At 42.4% G+C, this 23886-nt stretch overlaps 1 protein-coding gene across 2 annotated transcripts in view; it reads left to right on the top strand.

Moving 5' to 3' along the window:
• Window positions 1-23886, top strand: part of AASS (aminoadipate-semialdehyde synthase) — a 114116-nt gene that overhangs the window by 51615 nt on the left and 38615 nt on the right. For both annotated transcript variants that reach the window (XM_089672128.1, XM_089672127.1), the window contains exons 5-16: window positions 8-75; window positions 5472-5618; window positions 6251-6329; window positions 6403-6530; window positions 13874-14022; window positions 14262-14384; window positions 14463-14574; window positions 15635-15694; window positions 15774-15841; window positions 19507-19628; window positions 21103-21232; window positions 22761-22871. In XM_089672128.1, the coding sequence (XP_089528254.1) occupies window positions 8-75; window positions 5472-5618; window positions 6251-6329; window positions 6403-6530; window positions 13874-14022; window positions 14262-14384; window positions 14463-14574; window positions 15635-15694; window positions 15774-15841; window positions 19507-19628; window positions 21103-21232; window positions 22761-22871 (1297 nt within the window). The remainder of the gene's footprint in view (window positions 1-7; window positions 76-5471; window positions 5619-6250; window positions 6330-6402; window positions 6531-13873; window positions 14023-14261; window positions 14385-14462; window positions 14575-15634; window positions 15695-15773; window positions 15842-19506; window positions 19629-21102; window positions 21233-22760; window positions 22872-23886) is intronic.

Genomic DNA, 23886 nt, shown 5'->3' with positions numbered 1-23886 from the left:
CATTCAGGGATGATCAACATGTTGCATGGTTTAGGGCTTAGATTTCTTGCATTGGGACATCACACCCCCTTTATGGTAAGGTTTTATCTCCTATCTGGTCTAATTACAATCATGTTGCTTCTGTACTTAGCCTTTGAAACTTTAAGAGCTTGTTCACACCAGGCACTGCACTGATTATCTTGGCAAAGGCACAATTCAGAGAAAACTTCCCATGATTTTGAATAATTCAAAGGATTCTCTGATTGGATGAGGTGGAGTAGTAAGACAGTTATGTTACAATCTTCACCTTGTCCAACCAGAGAACTCCTTGCATTTAATTAAAAAAAACTTCAAGGCATGCTGTGAATGGTGCCTTTTGACAGGTGAATGACACCCTGGTTTAACTATGCAGCAGGGTAGCCCCTAAGCACTGGACCCAGAAGGTAACGGCAGTCACTAGTGCAAAGTACATTTATCTCCCAGCTTCCACAGTGATTGGCCACATATGGCACATACATTGATCCAAGCTCGACCAATATAACTATGCAAACAAAGCCATACCTACACTTCAGCTTTAAAGCTTCCTCTGTCACTTTGCCTACTAATTTGACTATCAATCAGTAGCTTGACTGTCTGGTTTAATTGACACACACATACGTAATTGGGTCCATGCTGGTCCATTGTAATTATGCAAAAAATACATAAACTTCAGCTTTAAAGCTGATCAAAAGAAAGCATAGGTGTGTTCCTGGTCATGTGATGTAGCATAAATGTGTGAAATTTTTTCTTACCCCTCATTCACACGGGTGCACTGATCAGTACACCTGTGCAGAGGGTTGTTTACCTGCCCAAGAGGCACAGGTGGTCTGTGTTGCCTTATATTAATTAGAGGATGACGAGTGTATTTATAAATGTATTTTCCCACAGCAACTAGTCCAACAGTTCTTTTCCAGAGAGATGCATTTAACCAGCTCAGAAACCATCCATAAAACCAAGGTACAGACAAGGCAGATGACAGGATACTTAGAATATAAAAGGGGGGTATACGAGCACTAGGAAATGTGTAAATGATAAGCAACTAGCATAAAGGTGTAACCTCTAAACCTTTGATATATATTCTGTCAAACAATGCAGTGCTATATTCAGAAATTGGAGTAAAAAATAACATATATTCATATAAATGCGCTGTGGAGCGCTTGGGTAATGGCAAGTGAAAAACATCTAGAAAAATGACGTTTAAAGAGCAATAAGTGACATGTGGAAAATAACTTTCAATTCACACACAATGATAACAAAACGTCCAATGATCAAGCAAGGGTGAAATCCATGCCTCCCGTGACGGTGAATGAGTAAGTATTGCACTAACCAGATAGCGCAAAGTATGCGCCTTTGAGTTTTCAGACCACTCCTGGTCATCTGGAAAGGCAAAGATCATCTGGCAAACCAGCAGCAGGACAGGTGATTAGCGTGTCATCTCTCTCCAGGTGACATTCCTCATCCATCCAGCAGCGGGTTATAGACCAGGTAACATAGATGTTCAGCCATCCAGCAAGGGAACCATCACAATGACAGGAATGGGGCACCAGATAAAGGATCCACCTTGAAGGGGGGGGGCTCGTAATAAAACAAGCCCAAACAAAAATCTTGATAGTGCAGCAATTTCCAACTTATTAATGAATCTACAATGTGTATTACACTCACAGCATAAACAGCAGTAAAGATGTCCGCCGGCCTCCACGTGGGCCGAGCGGCGTGACATCACTGGCTAGGCTCCACCCTACGTGTTTCGTTCTACGAGTACGTTATTATCAAAGAGTATTTGATCCCCTATCATTCAGCAGGATTTCTGGCTACCAGGTGTCTTTTGTACAGGTAACAAGCTGAGATTAGAAGCAGTCTCTTAAAGGGAGTGCTGCTAATCTCATTTTGTTACCTGTATAAAAGACACCTGTCCACAGGAACAATCAAACAATCAGATTCCAAACTCCACTATGGCAAAGACCAAAGAGCTGTCCAAGGATGTCAGGGACAAGATTGTAGACCTCCACAAGGCTGGACTGGGCTACCAAACTATTGCCAAGCACCTTGGTGAGAAGGTGACAACAGTTGGTGCAATCATTCGCAAATGGAAGAAACCCAAAATTGGAGTGTCAATGATCATGAAAACCGTGAGGAATCATCCCAGAACTACACAGGAGGATCTTGTCAATGATCTCCAGGCAGCTGGGACCACAGTCACCAAGAAAACAATTTGGTAACGCACTATGCCAACAAGGATTGAAATCCTGCAGTGCCCGCAAGGTCCCTCTGCTCAAGAAAGCACATGTCCAGGCCCATCTGAAGTTTGCCACTGAACATCTGAATGATGCAGAGGAGGACTGGTTGAAAGTGTTGTGGTCAGATGAGACCAAAATCGAGCACTTCGGCATCAACTCAACTCAGTGTTTGGAGGAGGAGGAATTCTGCCTATGACCCAAGAGCACCATCCCAACTGTCAAACATGGTGGTGGAAACATTCTGCTTTGGGGGTGTTTTTCTGCTAAGGGGACAGGACAACTGCATTACATCAAAGGGACTATGGACGGGGCAATGTACTGTGAAATATTGGGTGAGAACCTTCTTCCCTCAGCCAAGGCATTGAAAATGGTTTGTGGATGGGTGTTCCAGCATGACAATGACCCAAAACACACAGCCAAGGCAACAAAGGAGTGGCCAGTCTGCAGACCTTAATCCGATTGAAAATCTGTGGAGGGAGGTGAAAGTTCAAGTTGCCAAATGTCAGCCACCAAACCTTAATGACTTGGAGAGGATCTACCAAGAGGAGTGGGCCAAAATCCCTCCTGAGATGTGTGCAAACCTGGTGGCCAACTACAGGAAACGTCTGACCTCTGCGATTGCCAACAAGGGATTTGCCACCAATTATTAAGTCATGTTTTGTGAAGGGGATCAAATACTTATTTCCCTCATGAACATGCAAATTAGTGCATAATTTGTTAGACATGCATTTTTTTTGAATTTTTTGTTGCTGTTCTGTCTCTGTGTTACAATACAACTACCATTCGATTTTTAGACTGATCATTTCTTTGTGAGTGGGCAAACATTCAAAATCAGCAGGGGATCAAATACTTATTTCCTTCACTGTATGACATTACAATATTCTACATGTCCCCACTTGAATCCGTTCTAATCAGAATCGATTCACAAGCCAATACCAAACGAACCTACCTATATTATGAGCTAGAAGGGTTGCATTGTGATTTGAGGTATTGAATGCTTCATAATGGCTCATATGAAATTGAAACTAGATACATCTCTCTTCACCAGCCTCTAAAATATCCCCGTGAATCAGTTATTAGATAATATGACCTTAGACCATGACCAACAAAGGATTTGGTAAACACCAGTGGCCCATATAACTCTAAGGCCTATTTCATGGCTTGTAGTTTCTTCAGTATATCAAACCACAGTCATGAGTATTATACAAAGCAGCAGTAGAAATTCTTGCCAGTGTCTTCACCATGAAAGTAAAAAGTTCTTTACATCCATATGTCATAGCCTTTGGCATATTATAAACAACTGATTCAATAAAATTCAAATTCTGACTGGAGTGATAACTTTCACTCACCCCTCTTATAAATCTAGAGAGAGCCACCCAAAGTATTCTATTCTCAACTTATTCTACCCAGTCTGAGCATCAGTGTGCAAATACTCAAACACCCAATTAGGGATGCTATGCAAAGCCATTGTGTAGCATCTCACCTTAGGAGTTGCATATCAGGTTTAAATACCTCTCTCTGGTTTTAAGACAAAGATCAGAAGATACAAGATAATGAAAATAGGAAAGAGGAAAAAAACAATGAAAGTTAATAGAAAAAAAAGCTGTCTGAGGGGAACATTCATCCACAACTGACTCATCAGATGTGACCACTGCCACTGTATTACTAGTTTCCAAAGCTCGGTCAGACCCATTCTCTATTTCCAAGCCCGAGCCAATCTCAACAGCTGCTACAAAACCATTGTCTAAACATCCATCATAGACTTTACTTGCAGCAACAACAACACTCTGCTTCTTTGGAGATGTTATCTCTGCTCAACACTGAGAATGGTCAACCTTTGCATGTTTGGAGCATATCTCCCGTATAGCACACTGTGCATTCTCCAAACATTCTTTAACAAATCTCATTGCGTCATTTTGTATTTTTATTAGTAATGTGCTTACTTTCTGAGTCAAATGCAGCAGCCTGCTGGGTAAGAAATTTCAAGTTTTCAACTTCAGCAGCTAGTCTTTTCAAATCAATGGCAGGAGCACAACTGCATGAATCTCCATGCACAATCCTGAGTTTACATCTGTACTGATTCAATGCTTGGCTCTGAATGCAGTCTGCAGGGATGTACAAGCAGGGATGTGCGTGAAGATATGTTAAGCCGCCCGCCTGTTGTTAAATTAAACAGGCTGGGTGGACAGATCTCCTGTGCTGGTAAACATGACCCTCTGCATGGGTGTACTCATCAGTACGCCTGTGTAAATGAGGCCTTATAATTTGACTAGACTTGATTTGTATGTATTTCCACTCTATACTTGGCTGTTTGCTTGGAATTCCTCTTGAAGGAACAACAATTAAATGATAATAATGCAATGCATGAAATACAAATAACTGTTAAATCTTTACTTACCCAAATAAGATGTAAAGACATGCTTACTTGAGGCTCACCACACGCATTACAATGGGGTAGATTATGGCTGATTTCACGTCGATCTGTTTTTCTTCTGTTTTTGAGTTTTTTTTAAAAAAAAAAATGTATAACCATGTAATCCTATGGAACTCTTCACACTGATCCGGTACAGGTCCTCTGCGTTTATTAAAATCCTGCTTGCTGCAGGTTTGGTGCAGTAAAAAATTGCACCAAAAATTTACCTCCCCATTGAAATGCATTGAAACCATGTCAGAAACGCATAAAAGAAAATACACCTGCATTGCATTTTTGATGCGATATTTGAGTCACATGTCGTGAAAAACACACCGCAAATGCGGTAAAAATGCATATGCGTCTTTACCATGTTTTTGCTACGGATCAATGAGAAAGTAACCTTACTAAAACTGGTGCATTGAGAATCTGGTGCATCTGTGCATGGTAGCCAATCAGCTTTTAACTTCAGCTTGTTCAATTAAGCTTTGGCAATAAAACCTGGAAGCTGATTAGTTTTTATGCACCAGATTTTGCACTCTTCAGTTTTAGTCATTAACCCCCAATGTGACCATATAATCTCTGTACGTACAAATAAACTTTAGTTCTACCAAAACTTTGTAGTACAGTGGCCTACCTGAACTATTCAATTTAATTTAAATCCAAAGTGAAGGCTCTTTCAGGACAAACTTGTTGGTAGTTCTGAAGTAGGTTGTGAAATCAGATTGTAATGTGTGTGGTAGACTATACTTTTGATAATGCTTAACCAAAGGTGCCAATTCTGACATTTACAAATATGTTTTTAGCACATTGGAATGGCCCACAACTACAGAAACAGCAGCCAGGCTGTGCAAGCTGTAAGGGATGCAGGATATGAAATTGCTCTAGGCTTGATGCCAAAATCTATTGGACCTCTGACCTTTGTGTTTACAGGCACTGGCAATGTATCGAAGGTAAGGCAAAATTAATACTGAAAAATAAATGCAGGCTACAGCCACTTAACCGTTTTCTTGCAAAGACACTTTTTCAATGCTCCTATTTTGACAGTTTGGATGGGCAGAGTGCGGAGTGGGATACTTGCTTTTTGTAAGAAAAGTACTTGTAGACTCCATCTTGTATTTAGTGAGTTTAAAGTGACTTTGTCCTGGCCTATTAGTCCTAAATTATCAACAGTGCTCAAACTTCTGTGCCGAGTCTCGCATTACTTTATAGAGCCTCTTGGCTTCTAGGCTTGAGCTGTAAATAGGTCCTGGATCTTTCTCCAAGTTGAAAATGAGCCCACCCTTCCTATTGTTAAGCCCCGCTTACTGGCATACAGCTGTTAATCTGCTTCTTGCTAAGAGTCTGGCATTTGACATCTGGATGACAGCAGGATCTTTTGGGAGAATTTAAGGTTCTGTGTTCAGTCTGAGCCTTGGGCTCAGTGAGTGCCACAGAGACAATGGGATTGATTTAAAAATTTAGGTTATGCAATTCAGCTCTGTTCATACCTTAAGCACATTTTTTGGGCCAAGTCATGTTCAATGGAAATAATCTGGAAACATGGATTTCTGGTATATAAATCTCTGTATTTTTTTATTTTTAGGGTGCACAAGAAATGTTTAATGAACTTCCCTCTGAGTTTGTTGAACCTCATGAATTAAAAGAAGTTTCTAAGACTGCAGGTAATGTGACACGCTTCAGAACATGTTGTTATGTAAGCACTTTCCATGACTCACGCTTTGTTGTTTCCTTTAGATCTCAGGAAAGTTTATGCAACTGTATTAAGCCGTCATCACCACCTTGTGAGGAAAACTGATGGAGTGTATGATCCTGTAGAGTATGAAAAGAACCCAGAATTGTATACATCTCGGTTCAACACAGATGTAAGTGATTTACACAAGTGCAAAGGGGTTTTACTTTTACAAATATAGCTAAAATACCTTCCCCACTTATGGCTTTACTAGGATAAGTGGGGCTCACAGTAGACAATTGCTGATCAGCTGTTTATATCTGCTTTAACCACTTAACCTTTCGGAAAGGTTGTACCCCCTTAATGACCGGAGCATTGTTTTGCTATTCATCACTGCGATACTTTAACTGGCATTGCTGTGTCATGCAACACTGTACCCAAATGATATTTATATATTTTTTTTCACACAAATAGAGCTTTCTTTTAGTGTCATTTAAAGTGATTCTAAAGGTTTATTTTTTTTAAAGAAAAAATAGCAAACTTGTATATACTTACCTGCTATGTGCAGTGGTTGTGCAGGAAGGAAAGCCCCGATCCTCCTCTTCTCTGGTCCCCCTTCGGCACTCCTAGCCCCTCCCTCCTGATGGGTGCTTCCACAGCAGCTTGGGGGCACCCGCTGCTCCTTGTGTCCATTCACATGGAGCCGTTGCTTGGTCCTGCCCCCTCTCTCTTCTCATTGGTTCACTGGCTATGATTGAAAGTGGTGGGAGCTGATGGCTCCTGCTTCTGTCTCAGCCAGTGAGAAGAGGGTGTTTTGGGATAGCCAAGACTCCAGTGCATAGCCGAGAGGGGGTTTAGGTGAGTATTAGGGGAGGCTGGGGGGGTTCTGCACAGAGAAGGTTTTTTTACCTTCATGCATAGAATGTATGAAGGCAAAAAAACCTTGAGCCATTAGGTTTTAGAACCATTTTAATCACCACTGGGTTTTTTATTTTTTGGTATATAAACACACACAATAAATAAATATATTACTGCACAGAATGCATTATTTTCTATGGGTTGGCTGACTGTCGGGCATTGTGCAGAAAAAGCACAAAAATTGTGGAGCAGGGTAGTGCATAAATATGGCTATCTCGTGCATATATAATTGCAAGCTATATACAGAAACAAGTTTGAATTTAAATTCAGCATAATCTGTCATCCTTTCCTGTTGTAATCTATGCAAATGTTTTGAAAACAATCATAAAAGTTGTGCTTTTTGTACCTACAGAAAGGCATTTCTTGTAATGGGGACCAGTCACCCCAGCAGGCTACCTATGTACTGTGTGACCTTTCATCTCAAAACCCTCTTGTACTTCTTCACATGTAGTGCTGGTGTCAGTACGGTGTTGCTTGAAAAACAGACAGGTTGTTCTCTGCCATTCCCAGCCTTGCCATTTAAATAGAATTTAGTGGAGCAACACTGTAAGAAGTAAACTAAGCCTCAGTTACTACAGCTATGCTGCCTCTTACAATGCAAGTCCAAGAGCAAAGACAAGGTTCTATCCTTCCCTGTCACCCTCCATACGCCTGCCAATAGCACAGCCTATTGGAGCCAACCCACAGACAGTTATGCTGCCTCTTACATTACAGGAGCTTGAGCAGTGGCTGGGGATTTCTTTCCCTCCTGTCACCACCCACACACCTAATTAAAGCACAACCAGTTAAAGCAAACTCACAGACATTTTATACAGGCAGGTCTGCTGCAGTTTTGCTGTCTTTGAAATTTTTAGTGCATGTCCAGTGATGGGCATGTTCTTTGCACATGTCTAGTTCACATACTTGCCCACAGCTAGAGCCAACCCTCGAATTACCTGTTTACAGAGGGCACTTGGGAGATTGCTGTCATAGTGGCTGCACCTATATGTGTAGGAACATAAGCATTTTTCAGTACTCTCTCACTGCTGGTGCCATGGAGACAAATATCCAGGATCATGTGATTACATTACATGGATTATCTAAAGGTAAAATCTCTTTCTTGAATATTAGCAACATTTCAAAATGAGCATACTCAACACATGGGATAGTGGCTGTGTATGTAAAATTACTATTGCCTATAGTTTACATTCTTATTATATACAATGTACATTTCTCAAAACACCTTTCAGGACAGCACATGAGAGAATGCAGCTCCTCCTCCACTCGCAGGAAACGTACACCCACTTAGACTTCAAATTTGAGGCCTCTCCCCACAGTCCTCAGCTATCGTGTTTCCTCCGGCCAGGTAAGAACACACAGGAACTATGGGGACTGCGTTTTCTCAGGTGCTGCCTGAAAGGGGTCTCTATTTTTCTTTTACCTTTTTTCCTGGCAGCAGGAGTCCTCCAGGCAGAGTCCCAGATGGGGAGGGGCCTCTTCCTGGCTCCACTCTCCCCTTTCAGTGCTCGGGGAGCCAGTATTGCCAGGTAGCCTGTAGCCCTGATGTCCCTGTGTGGGCAATGGAGGCGGGCATGTTTTTGGTGTCCAGTGGTGTCTGACATACCCGTGAGGTCACATCCGGGCAGGGGCGGAGCTTCCAGTCGGGCATGCAGTGTCAGTTCCGTTTGCAGGAGAAGGGGGCAGGTCTCAGCCAGTGCCTATTTCAGGTCCCGGGCCAGCGCTATGGCATTCCAGGATGCCGGGACCAGGAGACACAGCCACGTGGACAGGCTCTGCTATGGAGGAGTCAGGAGCAATTGCAGCTCCAGGGATAGGTGAAGGCACCGGTAAAGCCCAGGTTGGAGAGAGCTTCCTATGGGCAAACTGTATTATGCTGCTTTTCTTTTGGGGCACTGTGGTGTCTTTTTTTTTTTTTTTTTTTTTTTTTTTTTTTCCCTTGTGGCTGAGGGCTTGTCTTGTGCTGTGGATCCTGGGTGTCTGGGTGTGTGGGGTCAGTGCACTGGTGGTGTGGAGGTTTGGGCTCTGGTTACACTGGGTGCGTTTTGTGTGTTTAAGGTCAGTCAGTAGCTAAGTGGTTGTGTTCCTTGTGCTTTGTCTTAGGCTAAGGGCAGTGAATAGGAATCTAGCAAGAGGAGATGTCCTTCATGCAAGTGTAAATTGCCTGATGCTTGGAAAAAACCTTTATGCAAGGAGTGCGTTTCTGCTTTGGTAAGAGAGGAGGCCGTGTCAACTTCTAGTGATTTTCTAGCTTCCATGAAGGCTGAGTTGAGTGCAGCCTTGCGGTCTTTCAGAAATATGTTGGAGTCTTCTTCCCAGAGTCCTTCTGAGCCTACCCTCACACCACAATTATCAGCTTCCTTGGAAGCGTGGTCAGGGATACCGTCTGCTCTGGTGGCTGTCTCTCCTCGATCAGAGGGAGATTCAGAGGATAATGGGAAAGAGGCGGAGGATTCTAAATATAAGCTGTTGCTAGAGGATGTAGAATATCTGCTTAAAGTGATTCATGCCACCTTAGGCATTAAAAAAGAGGAAAGAGATCTATCCCTCCATGATAAAATGTACCTGGGTCTTAGTGAGCCAAAAGGGAGATGTCTTCCTGTACATTCAGCCATCTCAGACATGATAAAAAAAGAATGGCAGGATCCAGAAAGGAAACAGGTTTTTTTCTATACCTCACCAGAGACTGTTCCTGTTTGAAGAGGACTCTTCATCAGTATGGAAAAAAGTGCCTACGGTAGACGCCGCATTTTTCCCAAGTCTCAAAAAGCACAGACTTACGCTTTGAAGACATGGGGAGCCTGAAAGATGCTATGGATAGAAGAATGGATTTTGCTGTTGAAGAGAGCATGGCATTCCACAGTGGAGCATTTGAAGCTGGCTATGGCAGTCCCAAGCGTAGCAAGACATCTGGAGCATTTGCTGAACCAGCTTAAGGCGTATATCAGCGCAGGAATCCCAAAGGATGAGATTTTAGGTTCCTTCCCTACAATCACAAGAGCTGACAGCTCGTTCAGCTACTTTGTCTAACTTGGCAAGAAGGGCCTTGTGGTTAAAAACTTGGCAGAGGGATTCTACATCAAAAGTTAGGCTGTGTGAAATCCCTTTTTCAGGAGATATCCGCTTTGGGCCAGATTTATGATTTCATTTTGGATCGCACAAGAGACAGGAAAAAGTCTTTCCCTGTGAAGAAGATAAGACGAGTGCAAAAACTCTTTTTCCGCCCCCAGAGGAGCTTGTAGGCAGACAAATGGTCTGGGCATCATAGTAAGGAAGAGAAAAAGGAGGAGTCCTTTTCCGTACTCCTGCTCAGCCTGAAAATTTCCAGTGACCTGCTGCTCCCAGTGGGAGGAAGACTTCAGGCATTCCTTCCACAATGGCAGAGGATAACTTAGAGCCTGTATATCTGAAATCTTGTCAGCCACGGTTACGAGTGGGAGTTTGCAGAGGTCCCCCCCCCCCCCAAGAAGGTTTTTTTTGTTCTGGATATTCCGAAGAATCCGGTGAAAACTCTTGCTATGCAGAACCTGGTTCAGGATTCAGGATGCAATCCGGTCCGGAAGAACACATGGGGTTTTTAATATATATATTTCTGGTGGGAAAACCATCAGGAAAATTCCGGTTGATCCTCAACTTGAAACCCTTGAAGAAAGCAGTGTGATGCAAGCGGTTCCGAATGGATTCAATCTTTTTGGTCAGAAACCTGCTGTTTCCAGATTACTTCATGGCATCAATCGACCTAAGGGACTTTTGAGGCTAATTCTGAGGTCAGGATGCAAGGTTCAGCACCTGTAAGTCAGGATATTGCCTTTCACAGGCTGTCATTATCTCCCCCATCTTCATCAAAGTGATAGCAAAAGCCCTAGCTCCCTTGAGATTTGGAGGTGTGATGGTAATTCTCTACCTAGACGATCTTCTGTTCCTGGAAAGCTCAGAATAGCAGTTGAGGAAGGACCTTCAGGTAGCCTGCAGCCATCTGGAAAGTCTGTGCTGGATTGTCAACGTGCAGAAATCCAATTTGACCACGTCCAAGAAGGTTTTGTTTCTGGGATTCTGCATCTGTTTAGCGGAACAAGGTGGTTTTTTTGGGGGGTTTTTTTGCCAGAAGAAAAGACGCAGAAAATACAGGCGGCTTTGACTCTTCTTCAAGGCAACCACCAGGTGTCAATCAGCTTTCTGATGTCAGCTGTGGGCCTGTTGACAGCCTCCATCCTGGCTGTCCAGTGGCCAAGATTACACTTCAGGTCCCTTCAACTATTCATCCTGAGAGCTTGGAATGGGGACTTGGAATTGTTGGACAAGAAAGTGAAGGTTCCCTCCAGGGTGAAGAGATCCCTGGTGGTGGAGGAGGCAGGAGGTTCTCTCCAAATATCTAGCCTGGTCCTTTCCGATGGAAAGAATCCTCACCACGGACGCCAGCTTCTGGGGCAGGGGGGGCACACCTGAGAGGTCAGCTCACACAGGGGCAGTGGCCGAGGCAGCAAAGGTCAAACTCCTCAAACTGGAGGGAATTAAAAGCGATTGCTTTGGCTCTTGTGGCTGTCTCTCAGGAGCTCCAGGGTCGACATGTGCAGGTCTGCACGGACTTCAAAGTCTGATGGTAGAAGTTGTGACTTGGGTCAATTTGGCATCCTTGTCAGAAGTCCATCTCAGAGGCTTGCTGAACATAGTAGCTGACTTCCTGAGCAGACACCAGCTGAAGGAGGGAGAATTGTGTCTAAACCAGGAAGTTTTCCTCAGCTTTGTTCAGGAATGGGGTAAACAGCAAATCGATCTGTTTGCGAATCGTCAGAATACTGACAAATCGTCTTTTCCCTGAACAAGGAAGATGGAGCAGTAGGGATCGATGCTCTCGCTCAAAGGTGGAGCTTCCAGCTGTGCTACGCCTTTCCCCCCTTCCAACTAATTCCTTTGCAGAAGCTGCAAACAGAGTTCACGTCATTTTCGTGGCTCCCTTCTGACCGAAAATGTTGTTGGTAACACTCCTCCAGTTGTCAATTAGACCATGTCAGACTCTTCCATTCAGGAAGGACCTGCTACTATACAAGGTCCTCTCTGCTACCCGAAAGTGGAAAAATCTACGCCTCAGTGTGGTTTCTGAAAGGCAACTGCTAGAAAAGAAAGGGTTCTCAAAACGCTTAGCACACACTCTCCTAGCAAGTCGTAAGAGGATCACGAGAGCTATCTATAGGAAAGTCTGGAAGAAGTATAATTCTTGGTGCCTAAGCAATTCAAGGTCCTTGGAAGATCTCACCTCAGTCCTGTAGTTTCTTCAACAAAGAGCTGACAAGAAGTTGGCAGTCAGCATGCTAAAAGCCCTGGTGGCAGCTTTGGAGGTCTTTCTGGAGCGTTCAATCTTCTTGGACCCCCTAGTTATCAGATTCTTCAAGGCCTTGTCTCGATCCAGAATGATTAATACAAAAGCTTTCCCTAAATGGGATCATTCACTAGTCCTGCAAGCTCTGACCAAGTCTCCCTTTGAGCCTTTTAGATTTGGCGACCCTGAAGTATATCACACTGAAGACCGTTGCAGGCATTCTCAGTCAGAGAATCCTTTCTAATTATCTATCCAGATGGGATTGTAATCAGAACCGATCTAGCCTTCCTCCCAAAGGTATCTTTGGTTTATCACTGCTCTCAAGACATTTTTTTGCCAAACTTTTGTCCTAAGTGTTCAGGGGAGAAGGAAGGAAATTTTCATTTGTTAGACGTGAGAAGAAACGTTTTACGTTATTTAGAAGTAACTAAGGATTCCAGGAGTTCTGAATCTTTTTTTTTCATTTTGTTTGAGGGGACTAAAAAAGGGGCAAAAAGCAACTAAAGCATCCATTGTCAGATGGTTGAGAATGGTAATCATATCAGCCTATGAACTTTCTGTTCTCGTTCCACCACTGGGCATTCATGCTCATTCCAAAAGAGCTCTAGTAGCCACATGGGCAGAAAAGGCCAGTGCTACCCCAGAACAAATTTGTAAGGCAACAACGTAGTCAAGCATGTCCACCTTTTTGTACGCCATTACAGGCTGGATTTGTTGTCGGCAGGAGAGCAGGCCTTCGGTAGGAATGTCTTGGAAGCTGTGGTCCCACCCTAAGGGGGTAAGTTCTTATTTATCCTCTCATGTGCTGTCCTGAGAGACGTTTTGAGAAAATCCAAGTTAAACTTATAGGTAACTTGTATTCTAGTAGTCTTTCAGGACAGCAATAATTGCCCACCCTGATATTATTTATGCTGTTGTGCTTATGTTTTTCCTATGGGCCGGAGGTACTCTTTAACAATTGAGAACTGTGGGGAGAGGCCTCCAATTTGAAGTCTAAGTGGGTGTGTTTCCTGTGAGAGGAGGAGGAGCTGCGTTCTCATGTGCTGTCCTAAAAGACTACTAGAAAACAAGTTACCGGTAAGTGTAACTTGGATTTTTTTTTTCTATACCAATAATCTTGTCCTAAAGTTGTTGTTCTGTTAATGTCACATCTATTTTAATATGCATTCCCTTTTTAGAAACGTATAACCGCTTAATCTTTTGCATTAATTTGTAACTGCTCTTGCAAGTTTGAAGAGATTTCTAGTATTTTGTGTGATTTTTTTTTTTTTTTTTTTTTTTTTTTTTTTTTCTCCCTAAAAAAGATTGCTCCGTATACGACATGCTTGATTAATGGTATTTACTGGGATCCACATACTCCACGTTTACTGAACAGGCAAGATGCTCAGAGGTTGCTTGCTCCTGTGAAGTCCTCATCAGTTGCCACAGAGGGATGTCCGGAGCTACCACACAAGTAGGCATTGCCACTATATTGTACTTCTGATTTGCATGGGGCAAAAATATAATTTATTCCCATGGTCAAATGCAGACACTTTTACTTGAATAGATGTGAAGGTTTGTTCCAGTGTGGTCCATGAGAACAGTATTGCTTCCCTGTCATTTGTTTAAAAACACAGTTTCTGTTTCTATTTTTCTGCATTGCCTGTAAAAGCAGATATAGTGGTACTTTTTAAATTGTGTTTGTTTGTCTAGACTTCTAGCCATCAGTGACATCTCCGCCGACACCGGGGGATCTATAGAGTTTATGACCGAGTGTACCACTATCGATATGCCATTTTGCATGTACGATGCTGATCAGCATATCATACATGACAGGTAAGTTTTGTGTGGCATAGAGCATGGATTGCTACATTGATCTTTTCAGTAAAATATCCTACATGTTTTCTCTTCTAGTGTTGAAGGTAATGGTATACTGATGTGCTCAATTGACAATTTACCAGCTCAACTTCCAATTGAAGCAACTGAATATTTTGGAGATATGTTATTTCCTTACATAGAAGAAATGGTAAGGCCTGTATAGGGATTTCTGTTGGGCACCTATACCAAGTCAGTTTTTTTTATTGTTGATTACTTTTCCTTTTATTGACCTCCATTCAGGCATTATATCAGTTTTACTAAGTAAATTGTAAAAGATCCCATTAGACTACTGTGGTTTGCGCATACAAATAAATACTGATTTGGCCACTCATTGTCCAGTCAAACTTGAACAAGGCAGACATCTGCTACTAAAGCCAAATTGTAGGGTCATACAGATGGCACTAGACATGCACATTCACACGAAGTCCTCCATATAACTAGGCTTTTCCAATTTCCCAGCCCGTTTAATGTTAATTGGTGACTGACCATATATTGATTTGTTTCCCATGTATAGGGAGATCAATGATCCATTCATTCTAAAAAGGCCTGATCTGTCCTAACAAAAAGCTTGCATATCAGTACCTATTTGTGACTTCGTTGTAACCTTCAACATTTGAAACTAAAAAAACACATATCACGCTCCACCAATGATCCACCTAAATCTTGCCCGTCATTTTATTAAATGTAGGCAAACTACACCCATATTTGACAATCGTAGAGTTCTGAAATATACAAACATTTTTCATTTGTTGCTAATTGCATGAAAAATGGGTGACTTCAGCCTATTCCCTGACAACATTGGAGGATGGGGATAAAAAGGAGGTTGGGGATGGAGGTACACCAGGGATATTGTATGGGTCATATGGCAAAAGTAGAGTGTAGACAAAGCCTATAGCAGGAATGGGAGCAATGCCAAAGACACATGAGAGACTAGTTTTGGAAGTTCTGATGATGTAGTCATCAGAACGTTATGGTGGTAATTTACTAAAGCTGGAGTGAAAAATCTGTTGTAGCTCTGCATAGAAACTAATCTGCATCCAGGTTTAATTGCCAAAGCTTAATTGAACACGTTGAACTTGCCATGTACAGCTGCACCAAATTCTGAGTGCACCATTTTTAGTAAATCTACCCCTAGGTTTAAGCACCTGGACAGGAATAATAATGTTTTTTTTTTTTTGTTTTTTTTGGTTTTTTTTTTCCCCATATAGCTAATGTCTGATGCTACAAAACCACTTGACAAAGAGAATTTTTCTCCTGTTGTAAGAGATGTAAGTATTCTGATATTGATTCCCCCCCTTCAGTTGAGAGTGCATAGATTTGTGTTAAGCATGTTTGTTATTATTCCAGGCAGTGATTGCATCCAATTCCTCGTTGACACCCAAGTACAAATACATACAGAAGCTTAGAGAGAGCAGGTATAGTGTCTTAATTAAACTTTAAATTATATATATTCTATATATATATATATATATATATATATATATATATATATATATTTGCATGTGTACAAGTGATAAGGGTACTGTCATATTATCAGTGTGTTTTAATTTGTTAGAATCCTTGTTATGATGCACAACAATTGCTTTTTTCTTGCTTTTTCTCAGTGCAAGTTTGTTGGTGAAAGCAATGCAATCCCAATGTGTATTATTCTCTTCTCATATCAGTGACTCCGTTTGCATATATAGTCACTGCTTGAACTGCAAATAGCTACTAAAGGAACAATATTCCAGTCTCTATGTGAATTGTAGTCATACAAATATACAACAGTAGGGATGTCAAATAGGAACTTAACTCTGGGGGGGAAAAAAGACAGGAAAAAGTCATCAGTGTTGCCTGCAGTCTCCTTGCAGCTGATCTTACCCCACTATCGGCTTACCATGCCTTGTTATGCACTGTATCTCTCCGTGGAGGCGGTCATCTTCACAGAGGCACAGCTTTACTTTTATACGTCAGAGCCTCCAGCAAGAACAGTGGATGGCACAATAGTGATATCTCTAGATCTCACTTTAAATCTCCTGAGAGTAGCAGTCAGAGGCAGCAGAATCTTAGAGCTCACTATAGATTTACAGATAGGATTCTTTAGGCATGCTCACATACCAGGAAATGTACTAGTTTTAGGAAATTTTAGGCAAAATGTAATTTATTTTAGGGTACTGCTTGGGCATGATTACTACTTCTAGATCAGTGTTTCTCTACTGGGGTTGTGCGGAACACGAGAGGTCCTCAGGGGTTCCACCATGATCTACCTGTCCATCACAAGCAGGTGACTGGTAGATTGCATCCCCACATAGCTGACAGTCATGCTGCAGAGAGAACCAACTTGTATTATTGTTCTGTGTCGATCCCAACCAGCCCTCCCCTCCTGTCCATCCCAGGTGCCTGTGTGCGAGAGGCAGGGATCAGCACACCACATATGATCCAGCAGCTTTCCTGAGCTACTCTGCATGAGAAAAACCACTACAGACCCCAGTGCCTTTTCCTCCTGGCCCCCCTGTACTGTGCTATGCTCTCCTGTCTCTCCCTATACTGTTCCCTCATGGCCCCCTTATACTGCTCTCTCCTGGCTCCCCTGTACTTTTCTCTCTTGGTTCCCCTATACCAGTGGTCTCCAAACTGCGGCCCGGGGGCCCGATGAGGCCCTTGGCTTGCTTTTATCTGGACCTTAAGGCACTATTTTATGCACTGATACCAACAATGGGCATAAATCCATCCACTGACACCAATTATGGGGCAATATTTCCTCACAATGACACCAACAATGGGGCCCAATGATGGGGCACAATTCCTCACAATAACACCACGATGGGGTGCTATTCCTCCCACTGACACCGACAAAGGGGCATGGTTTACTCCTAATGACATCTGGACCTTTTCTACTCCCACTGGCCACAGTCCAGCCCCATTGAAGTCTAGAGGACCGTAAACTGGCCCTTTGTTTAGAAAATTTGGAGACCCCCTTCCCTATACTGTTCTCTCCTGGATCCCCTATACTGTTATCTCCTGTGCTGTTCTGTCCTGGCCTCCCTGTACTGTTCTGTCCTTCTGCCCCCCCCCGTACTGTTGCCTTCTGCCGCCGCCAACCCCGTACTGTTGCCTTCTGCTGCCCCCCCGTACTGTTGCCTTTTGCCGCGCCCCCCCCCCCCAGTATAGAGGACCGTAAACTGGCCCTTTGTTTAGAAAATTTGGAGACCCCCTTTCCTATACTTTTCTCTCCTGGATCCCCTATACTGTTATCTCCTGTGGTGTGCTCTTCTGTCCTGGCCTCCCTGTACTGTTCTGTCCTTCTGCCGCCGCCCCCCCCCGTACTGTTGCCCTCTGCCGCCGCCCCCCCCGTACTGTTGCCCTCTGCCGCCGCCCCCCCCGTACTGTTGCCCTCTGCCGCCGCCCCCCCGTACTGTTGCCCTCTGCCGCCCCCCCCCCCGTACTGTTGCCCTCTGCCGCCGCCCCCCGTACTGTTGCCCTCTGCCACCGCCAACCCCGTACTGTTGCCTTCTGCTGCCCCCCCGTACTGTTGACTTCTGCCGCCTTCCCCCCCCCCCCCCCCGTACTGTTGCCTTCTGCACTCCCTCCCCCCCGTACTGTTGCCTTCTGCACTCCCTCCCCCCCCGTACTGTTGCCTTCTTTGCCGCCCCCCCCCCGTACTGTTGCCTTCTGCCGCCCCCCCCCCGTACTGTTGCCTTCTGCCGCCCCCCCCCCGTACTGTTGCCTTCTGCCGCCCCCCCCCCGTACTGTTGCCTTCTGCCGCCCCCCCCTCCCGTACTGTTGCCTTCTGCCGCCCCCCCCCCCCTGTTGCCTTGTGCCCGCCCCACGTGCTGTTGGCTTCGTGCCCCCCCCCGTGCTGTTGGCTTCGTGCCCCCCCCCGTGCTGTTGCCTTCGTGCCCCCCTCCGTGCTGTTGCCTTCGTGCCCCCCCCCCCCGTGCTGTTGCCTCCTGCCCTCCCCCATGCTGTTGCCTCCTGCCCTCCCCCATGCTGTTGACTCCTGCCCCCCCCCCCCCCGTGCTGTTGCCTCCTACACCCGGCCCCCCCCTCTGTACTGTTGCCTCCTCCCCATACAGTTTTTTGTTTTTTTCTCCTTGCCCCCCTGTGCTATTTTCTACTTGCCCCCGTCATATAAACTATATTAATCACCCAAATGCTTGATTACTACAAATCCACTATAACTTTTCTTTAAAAATAATTTGTAATTTGACTAATAAACAAGATTTTACCATCAAGTTAACATCTACTTAATATGTATTTTAGTTTAGGTATGCTTACATTTAGTTTCTATGGTTACCTGGTTCAAATAGTAAAGCCATATTCTTTATAGTAATATTTTTTTTTATATTGCCTCCTAATGAAATTAAACTTATGTTGTTTTTGGTGTTACATAGATAAGTGAGATTGATAATAAGGATTTGATAAAGGCAGAATAATGTCATAGGTCGAGACACAGCTGTTAATAAGATGTAGATGGAATTGTATAGAAGCTAACCGATAACCAAATATGTAAAGAAATTCTCACAATAGTTGTATACAAATAATACACAGTGGCTGGACATAAACATCTGTGTACTGATAAGATTGGGGAGTCAGTCAGTACTTTTTGTTGCCCTTGCCTCATTTTCACTATTGATTTCTGTTCTTGCTATATAAGCCTCTATCCATGTTTGCTGTAATAAATTGCCTAAACTGGTATAACTGTGGACTTTTGAGTATCTATATATAACTATTTGTGCTTAAATATGATATGAAAAATTATACTACAGCTCTCTAGATGGGCAGGACTAGAATGGACAGCTGGCAGAGCACTTTACCTCTCCAGCAGCTGTCTTTTACGACTGTAGGGTGCAGTGTGTTGCACGATTCAGCTCTTTTCTTTTTGTTTCATGTCGCTGTTGAAGTGCTGCACTGCATGCTATGTTGCAGTATGAATGGGACACACAGAAATTGTTTTCCGTGTGTCCTTGCGGTGACATGCATTTTACAGTGCGGTAAAACGCCATGTGTGAATTCTGTGGAAGTCTTAAAGCTTTGATTTTTTTTTTTCTTTGTACATGAAAGAATACAAATATAACAGAAAATTTTGTCTCAACCACAGAGAATATGCTCAACTGATGACAATGGGAGCCAAGAAAAGGATACTGGTGCTCGGATCTGGTTATGTTTCTGGACCTGTTATAAGCTATCTCACACGAGATCCTAATGTGGAGATAACTGCAGGTGATAATGTGATCCTTTTGGTAATTAATTGAAATGTTTGTGTCTGCTCCTCTAAAGATATTCTGTGCCTTGCTTAGACTATGAAAATAACAGGTTTTATTGAAGGCTGTCAACACTAGGAGTTGACACTTATGTTCCTCATGCTCTCCCTATATGCCACAGCAGCACCCACAAATTCCAGTGTTCAATCTAACAAAGTTGAAACTTTCCCAGGGCTATGCATGTATCCTCCACCCCTCCATGTAACAGTACTTGGACTGTGCCATGTGTTGCTCCAGAACTGGAAGTACAAGTTATTTTTATTTTTGGGTTCTAAAGAGCATGTGCAGTTTCTGAGCAGACTGTCACCAGACCCATGTGTTTATATGTATTGTTTTCTGTGTCAAAAATGTCAGTAGAGCAGTTTCTCAACTCTTGTTCCACTATGCAGATGAATCTGTTCATGTGTGGTTTACTACACTGGCACTACTCCAGTGTTTACTACACTGGTTCACTACACTTCATCTTTGACCAACTTATCCTCAATAATATCTAATTTTGAAAATTGTTCTCAGTCCAAAGGAAAAGGATGTTTTGAGGTATCTCAAGGTAAAAATAATGTGGATTAACGTTTGCTACCCCCCATCCTTTTATTTCTTCAGTCTATTAAAAAAAAAAAGCCTTGTTAGCCTCATCAAAGTGACAGTGACATTATAAAGACAATCCCCTTCCCTTCTGTCCTTCCCTGACAGCAACATAAAGATAATACAATATATATTTTGGAGCTGAGGAATAACTAGGCCAGCTTAGACAGTAATTGGACACCCCCAAAAGAAGAGCAGACCATGAGATAAAAAGGAAAAAATGTTTATCAAAAGGAAATGTGCTCCTGTTAGGCTTTTAAAGTCATTTATCTGTGCTTTTACTTGCAAAAGTTGTTGGCAGGGTCTCTTTAAATAACCCCATCCACGGTTAAGTGTAGGGAAGCAATAAGCTTTAGTCTTAGGATCCCTGTTAAAAAGGAGGATCCCACCCTTGCCTGAATCACAGGACCCCTAAGCTGTTGTCACGTAGCCAATGACTAAGTGTTTGGTCATGTGACTGACTAGGATTAGGGCCCAGATTAGCCTGAAAGCATGAAATACTGTACATATCTTTTCTTGTAAAACTGCTGCTCCAGGATTAAAGGTAAATATTTTAAGCCTTCTGTTATGATTTGTGACCGTAAATGAGTTTGGATAGGCGTATTATAAATTCAAAAAAAGAGATGGAAGTGTTATTTTGCAATAGGTCCACTTCTATTACAAAATTTTCAATCCTAACATCATGCAATATGTGGCAGGAATATTTAAATATGACTAGTTGTGTGTTGCCAAATTAATGCAGAGCCATGCACATCAGTGTATTAGTGTATTTTGGTTATGATAAACGTATAACTGTTTTTTTCTTTTTCTGGAATCCTTTTTTTTTTTTTTTTTTTCCTTCCTTCCATCAGTTTCCATGATAAAAGATCAGGTGGATCACTTGGCAAAGAAGTACAACAACACTACTCCACTCGCTATGGATGTCCTGAAGAGTGAAGAGAAGCTATCTTCTATAGTAAAGAAACATGATCTTGTTGTCAGGTTACTATCGGCTTGTTTATGTAGAGGAACCTACTTTCATTTAATAATTTGTGCCGTCCTATTGAGATATAGTGAGAAACCATCTTCAAGACCAGTACCCCTAAATAAATAACAGAATCCACAGAAAAGTTAGCAGGGAACGCTTAAAATATTAGCACAAAATGCTGTATACTATAGATGTCAGCTACAGTCCTAAAAGCTTTTGTAACACAGGTACAGCGTTCTTACCCTTCTTGTAACTGATATTTATTAAAATGTCTCCAGAAAGGGTTATATTTTGTGGCTCATGGCAGTAATCTATATTATTTAAGGAACAAGGGATGAAAAAAGAAGACTCTGTTTACTGTGGGCAACAAGAGTTGTTCATTTTTTGTTTTGTTTTGTTTTTTTTAGGCACTGATCATAAGGACCCTAAAAATCATCCAAGGTTCAATAGTATAGTGTAGATAATTATGCAAAAAAAAAAAACTGTGGCAAAAGCCATTGGAAGTGTTGAAAAATAAAATAAAAATCACAAATAGAATAAACATGAATAATAGAATGAATAATAAAGCTATCCATAATGGTTTGCTTAAAGTACTATTGCCAGAAGAAAATAAAGCTTGTTAAACCCCCTAGGGAATCCTAAGCACCAACCATTTGTTCCATCTAAATGTTTGCAGGGGTTGCTGAGCTGTGCTGTCGGAAAACTCGCCTAGCTATATATAACACTGATCAACTGAGATGGATTTCTGAGTGACAGTTTAAAGAATTCAAGGTGGGTGTGACAGGAAGTGCACACCAAGACCGCATGGCCCCCACACCCCTCTCTTGTGCAGCGCTGTCTCCTCCTCTATCCTGTTTAGTTTATACGGAGTCCGGACCTGCAGCCAGCTATTCAGGGCATAGAGAGTGTAAACTGTCAACTTGTGTTGTGGAAGATTGCAGTTGAAGAAAAGGGCTTTTATTCACAAAAACAAGCTGAGAACAACACAACCCAGGTACTACACTAGGCTGTTTCAGAAAAGCATAGTATCTGGCTTGTGCTGTTGTCAGCTTGTGTTTGTGTAAATTAAACTTTTTTTTCTCTAGTTACAATAATTGTAAACACAAGCTGACAATTCCCATACTCTCTAGGAAGGAGACACATAACTGCAGAATGGAGAGGGGGCAGGACTCAGTCCTGCTGTAACTCCACCCATGGGAACATCCATATTTTTGGTATTTATAACATTTGGGAACTTTCAAAGCTCTGATTTTTTGATGGGAGTAAGTACTATGTGCACAGGCACCCCTTTTGAGAGTTATCAAGCTTTGTTTTCTTCTGGTGATAGTTCTTCTTTAAGTATGTATCAGGTCTCTGCTTCTTTTTTTCTGACAGGGATGGTGCCTTGAAACATGCTGGTGGGGACTTCTTTGCAGCTGGAGATGTGTATACAGTATATTTTACTTGTATTGCATTACACCTTAGCTGAGGGAGCATGAGATCACATAATATATCATTTATAATAGGGTTTTTTTTTAATTGTTCTGCTTTCATGCTTTTCAGTTTACTGCCCTACTCTGCACATCCAATAGTGGCAAGAAAATGCATCAAGGAGAAGGTGAACCTGGTGACTGCCAGCTATTTGACCCCTTCTATGAAAGAGCTGCAGCAAAGGTATGCTACATTTATGGCAATCTTTTCATTCAGACATGTCTTTTCTAATCCTTCGATCGTGGCTTTCAAAGCAACAGTAATAAACTTGTATCGGGTAGTTAGGAGAAACCATATACAATTAAATAAACTGTTTCAAGATAACCTGAAGTGCATTTGTTGGTCATTTAAAGATCTTGTGTTCTGTTTTCCTTTGTGTTGCATACCTTCTCAGTAGGTAAGTAGTAACAATGGTGCCCAGCTGCACAGTGCTTCTTTCCTTTTATTTGTCTGGCATAGTGATCATGGCTCTGGTCTTGCTCATCTGACTGCAATCCATGCTGTCTTTCCAAAATTTTAGGAAGGATGAAATAAAGTTGCATTATTTAAATAGTATCTCCAATTTTGTTGAGAAAACAAAACATCCCTTCTGTTGATGAATATACATTGAAAGGATTTTAACAAACGTAGCAGATTTCTACCTGTTTATGCTCTGAAGAAAAAGCTGTTTAGTCTACTATGTAATTTGGATACTGTTTTTGAAGGCAAGTGATTTAATTCATTGTAATCAGTTGGTTTACTTGGTGTTCTGATGAGAAAGTGCCTATATCGCTTTAGAAGCGATTAACTCATAGCCTATGTTCACACTATGGTGTACACATGTCACTAGTACAACAGCCCATTCATTTGAATGAGCTACTGTACCCGTAAAAAATGCTAATAAAGAAGAAAACTGAACCTTTTCTAAAAACCTACAGCATGGAACATCTTGCTGGCATCATATGGTTTCACACAGATGAAAACGTGCCACATTTTCTGATGCGTGGGGGAGCCATTAGAAAGTATTGACACCCCCGTGTGTCTGCTTAAGAATAGTGCGTTTTTCCTGATTATGCAAGTGTTCCCGACCCGCAAATTCAACATTAGGGAATGTCTCAGAAGAAATTACATTTTTGTTGCAGTGGATGCCTAAAACTGACTTGTATGTATGTAGCATATATACTGTATATGCTATATTAATTTAAATTATTTGCCATAT

The sequence above is a fragment of the Staurois parvus genome, unplaced genomic scaffold, assembly GCF_062004578.1.
Source record: "Staurois parvus isolate SC_StPar_1 unplaced genomic scaffold, SC_StPar_1.0 ptg000120l, whole genome shotgun sequence".
In the NCBI taxonomy this organism is placed as follows: domain Eukaryota; kingdom Metazoa; phylum Chordata; class Amphibia; order Anura; family Ranidae; genus Staurois; species Staurois parvus.
This window is presented reverse-complemented; position numbering and strand designations above follow the sequence as displayed.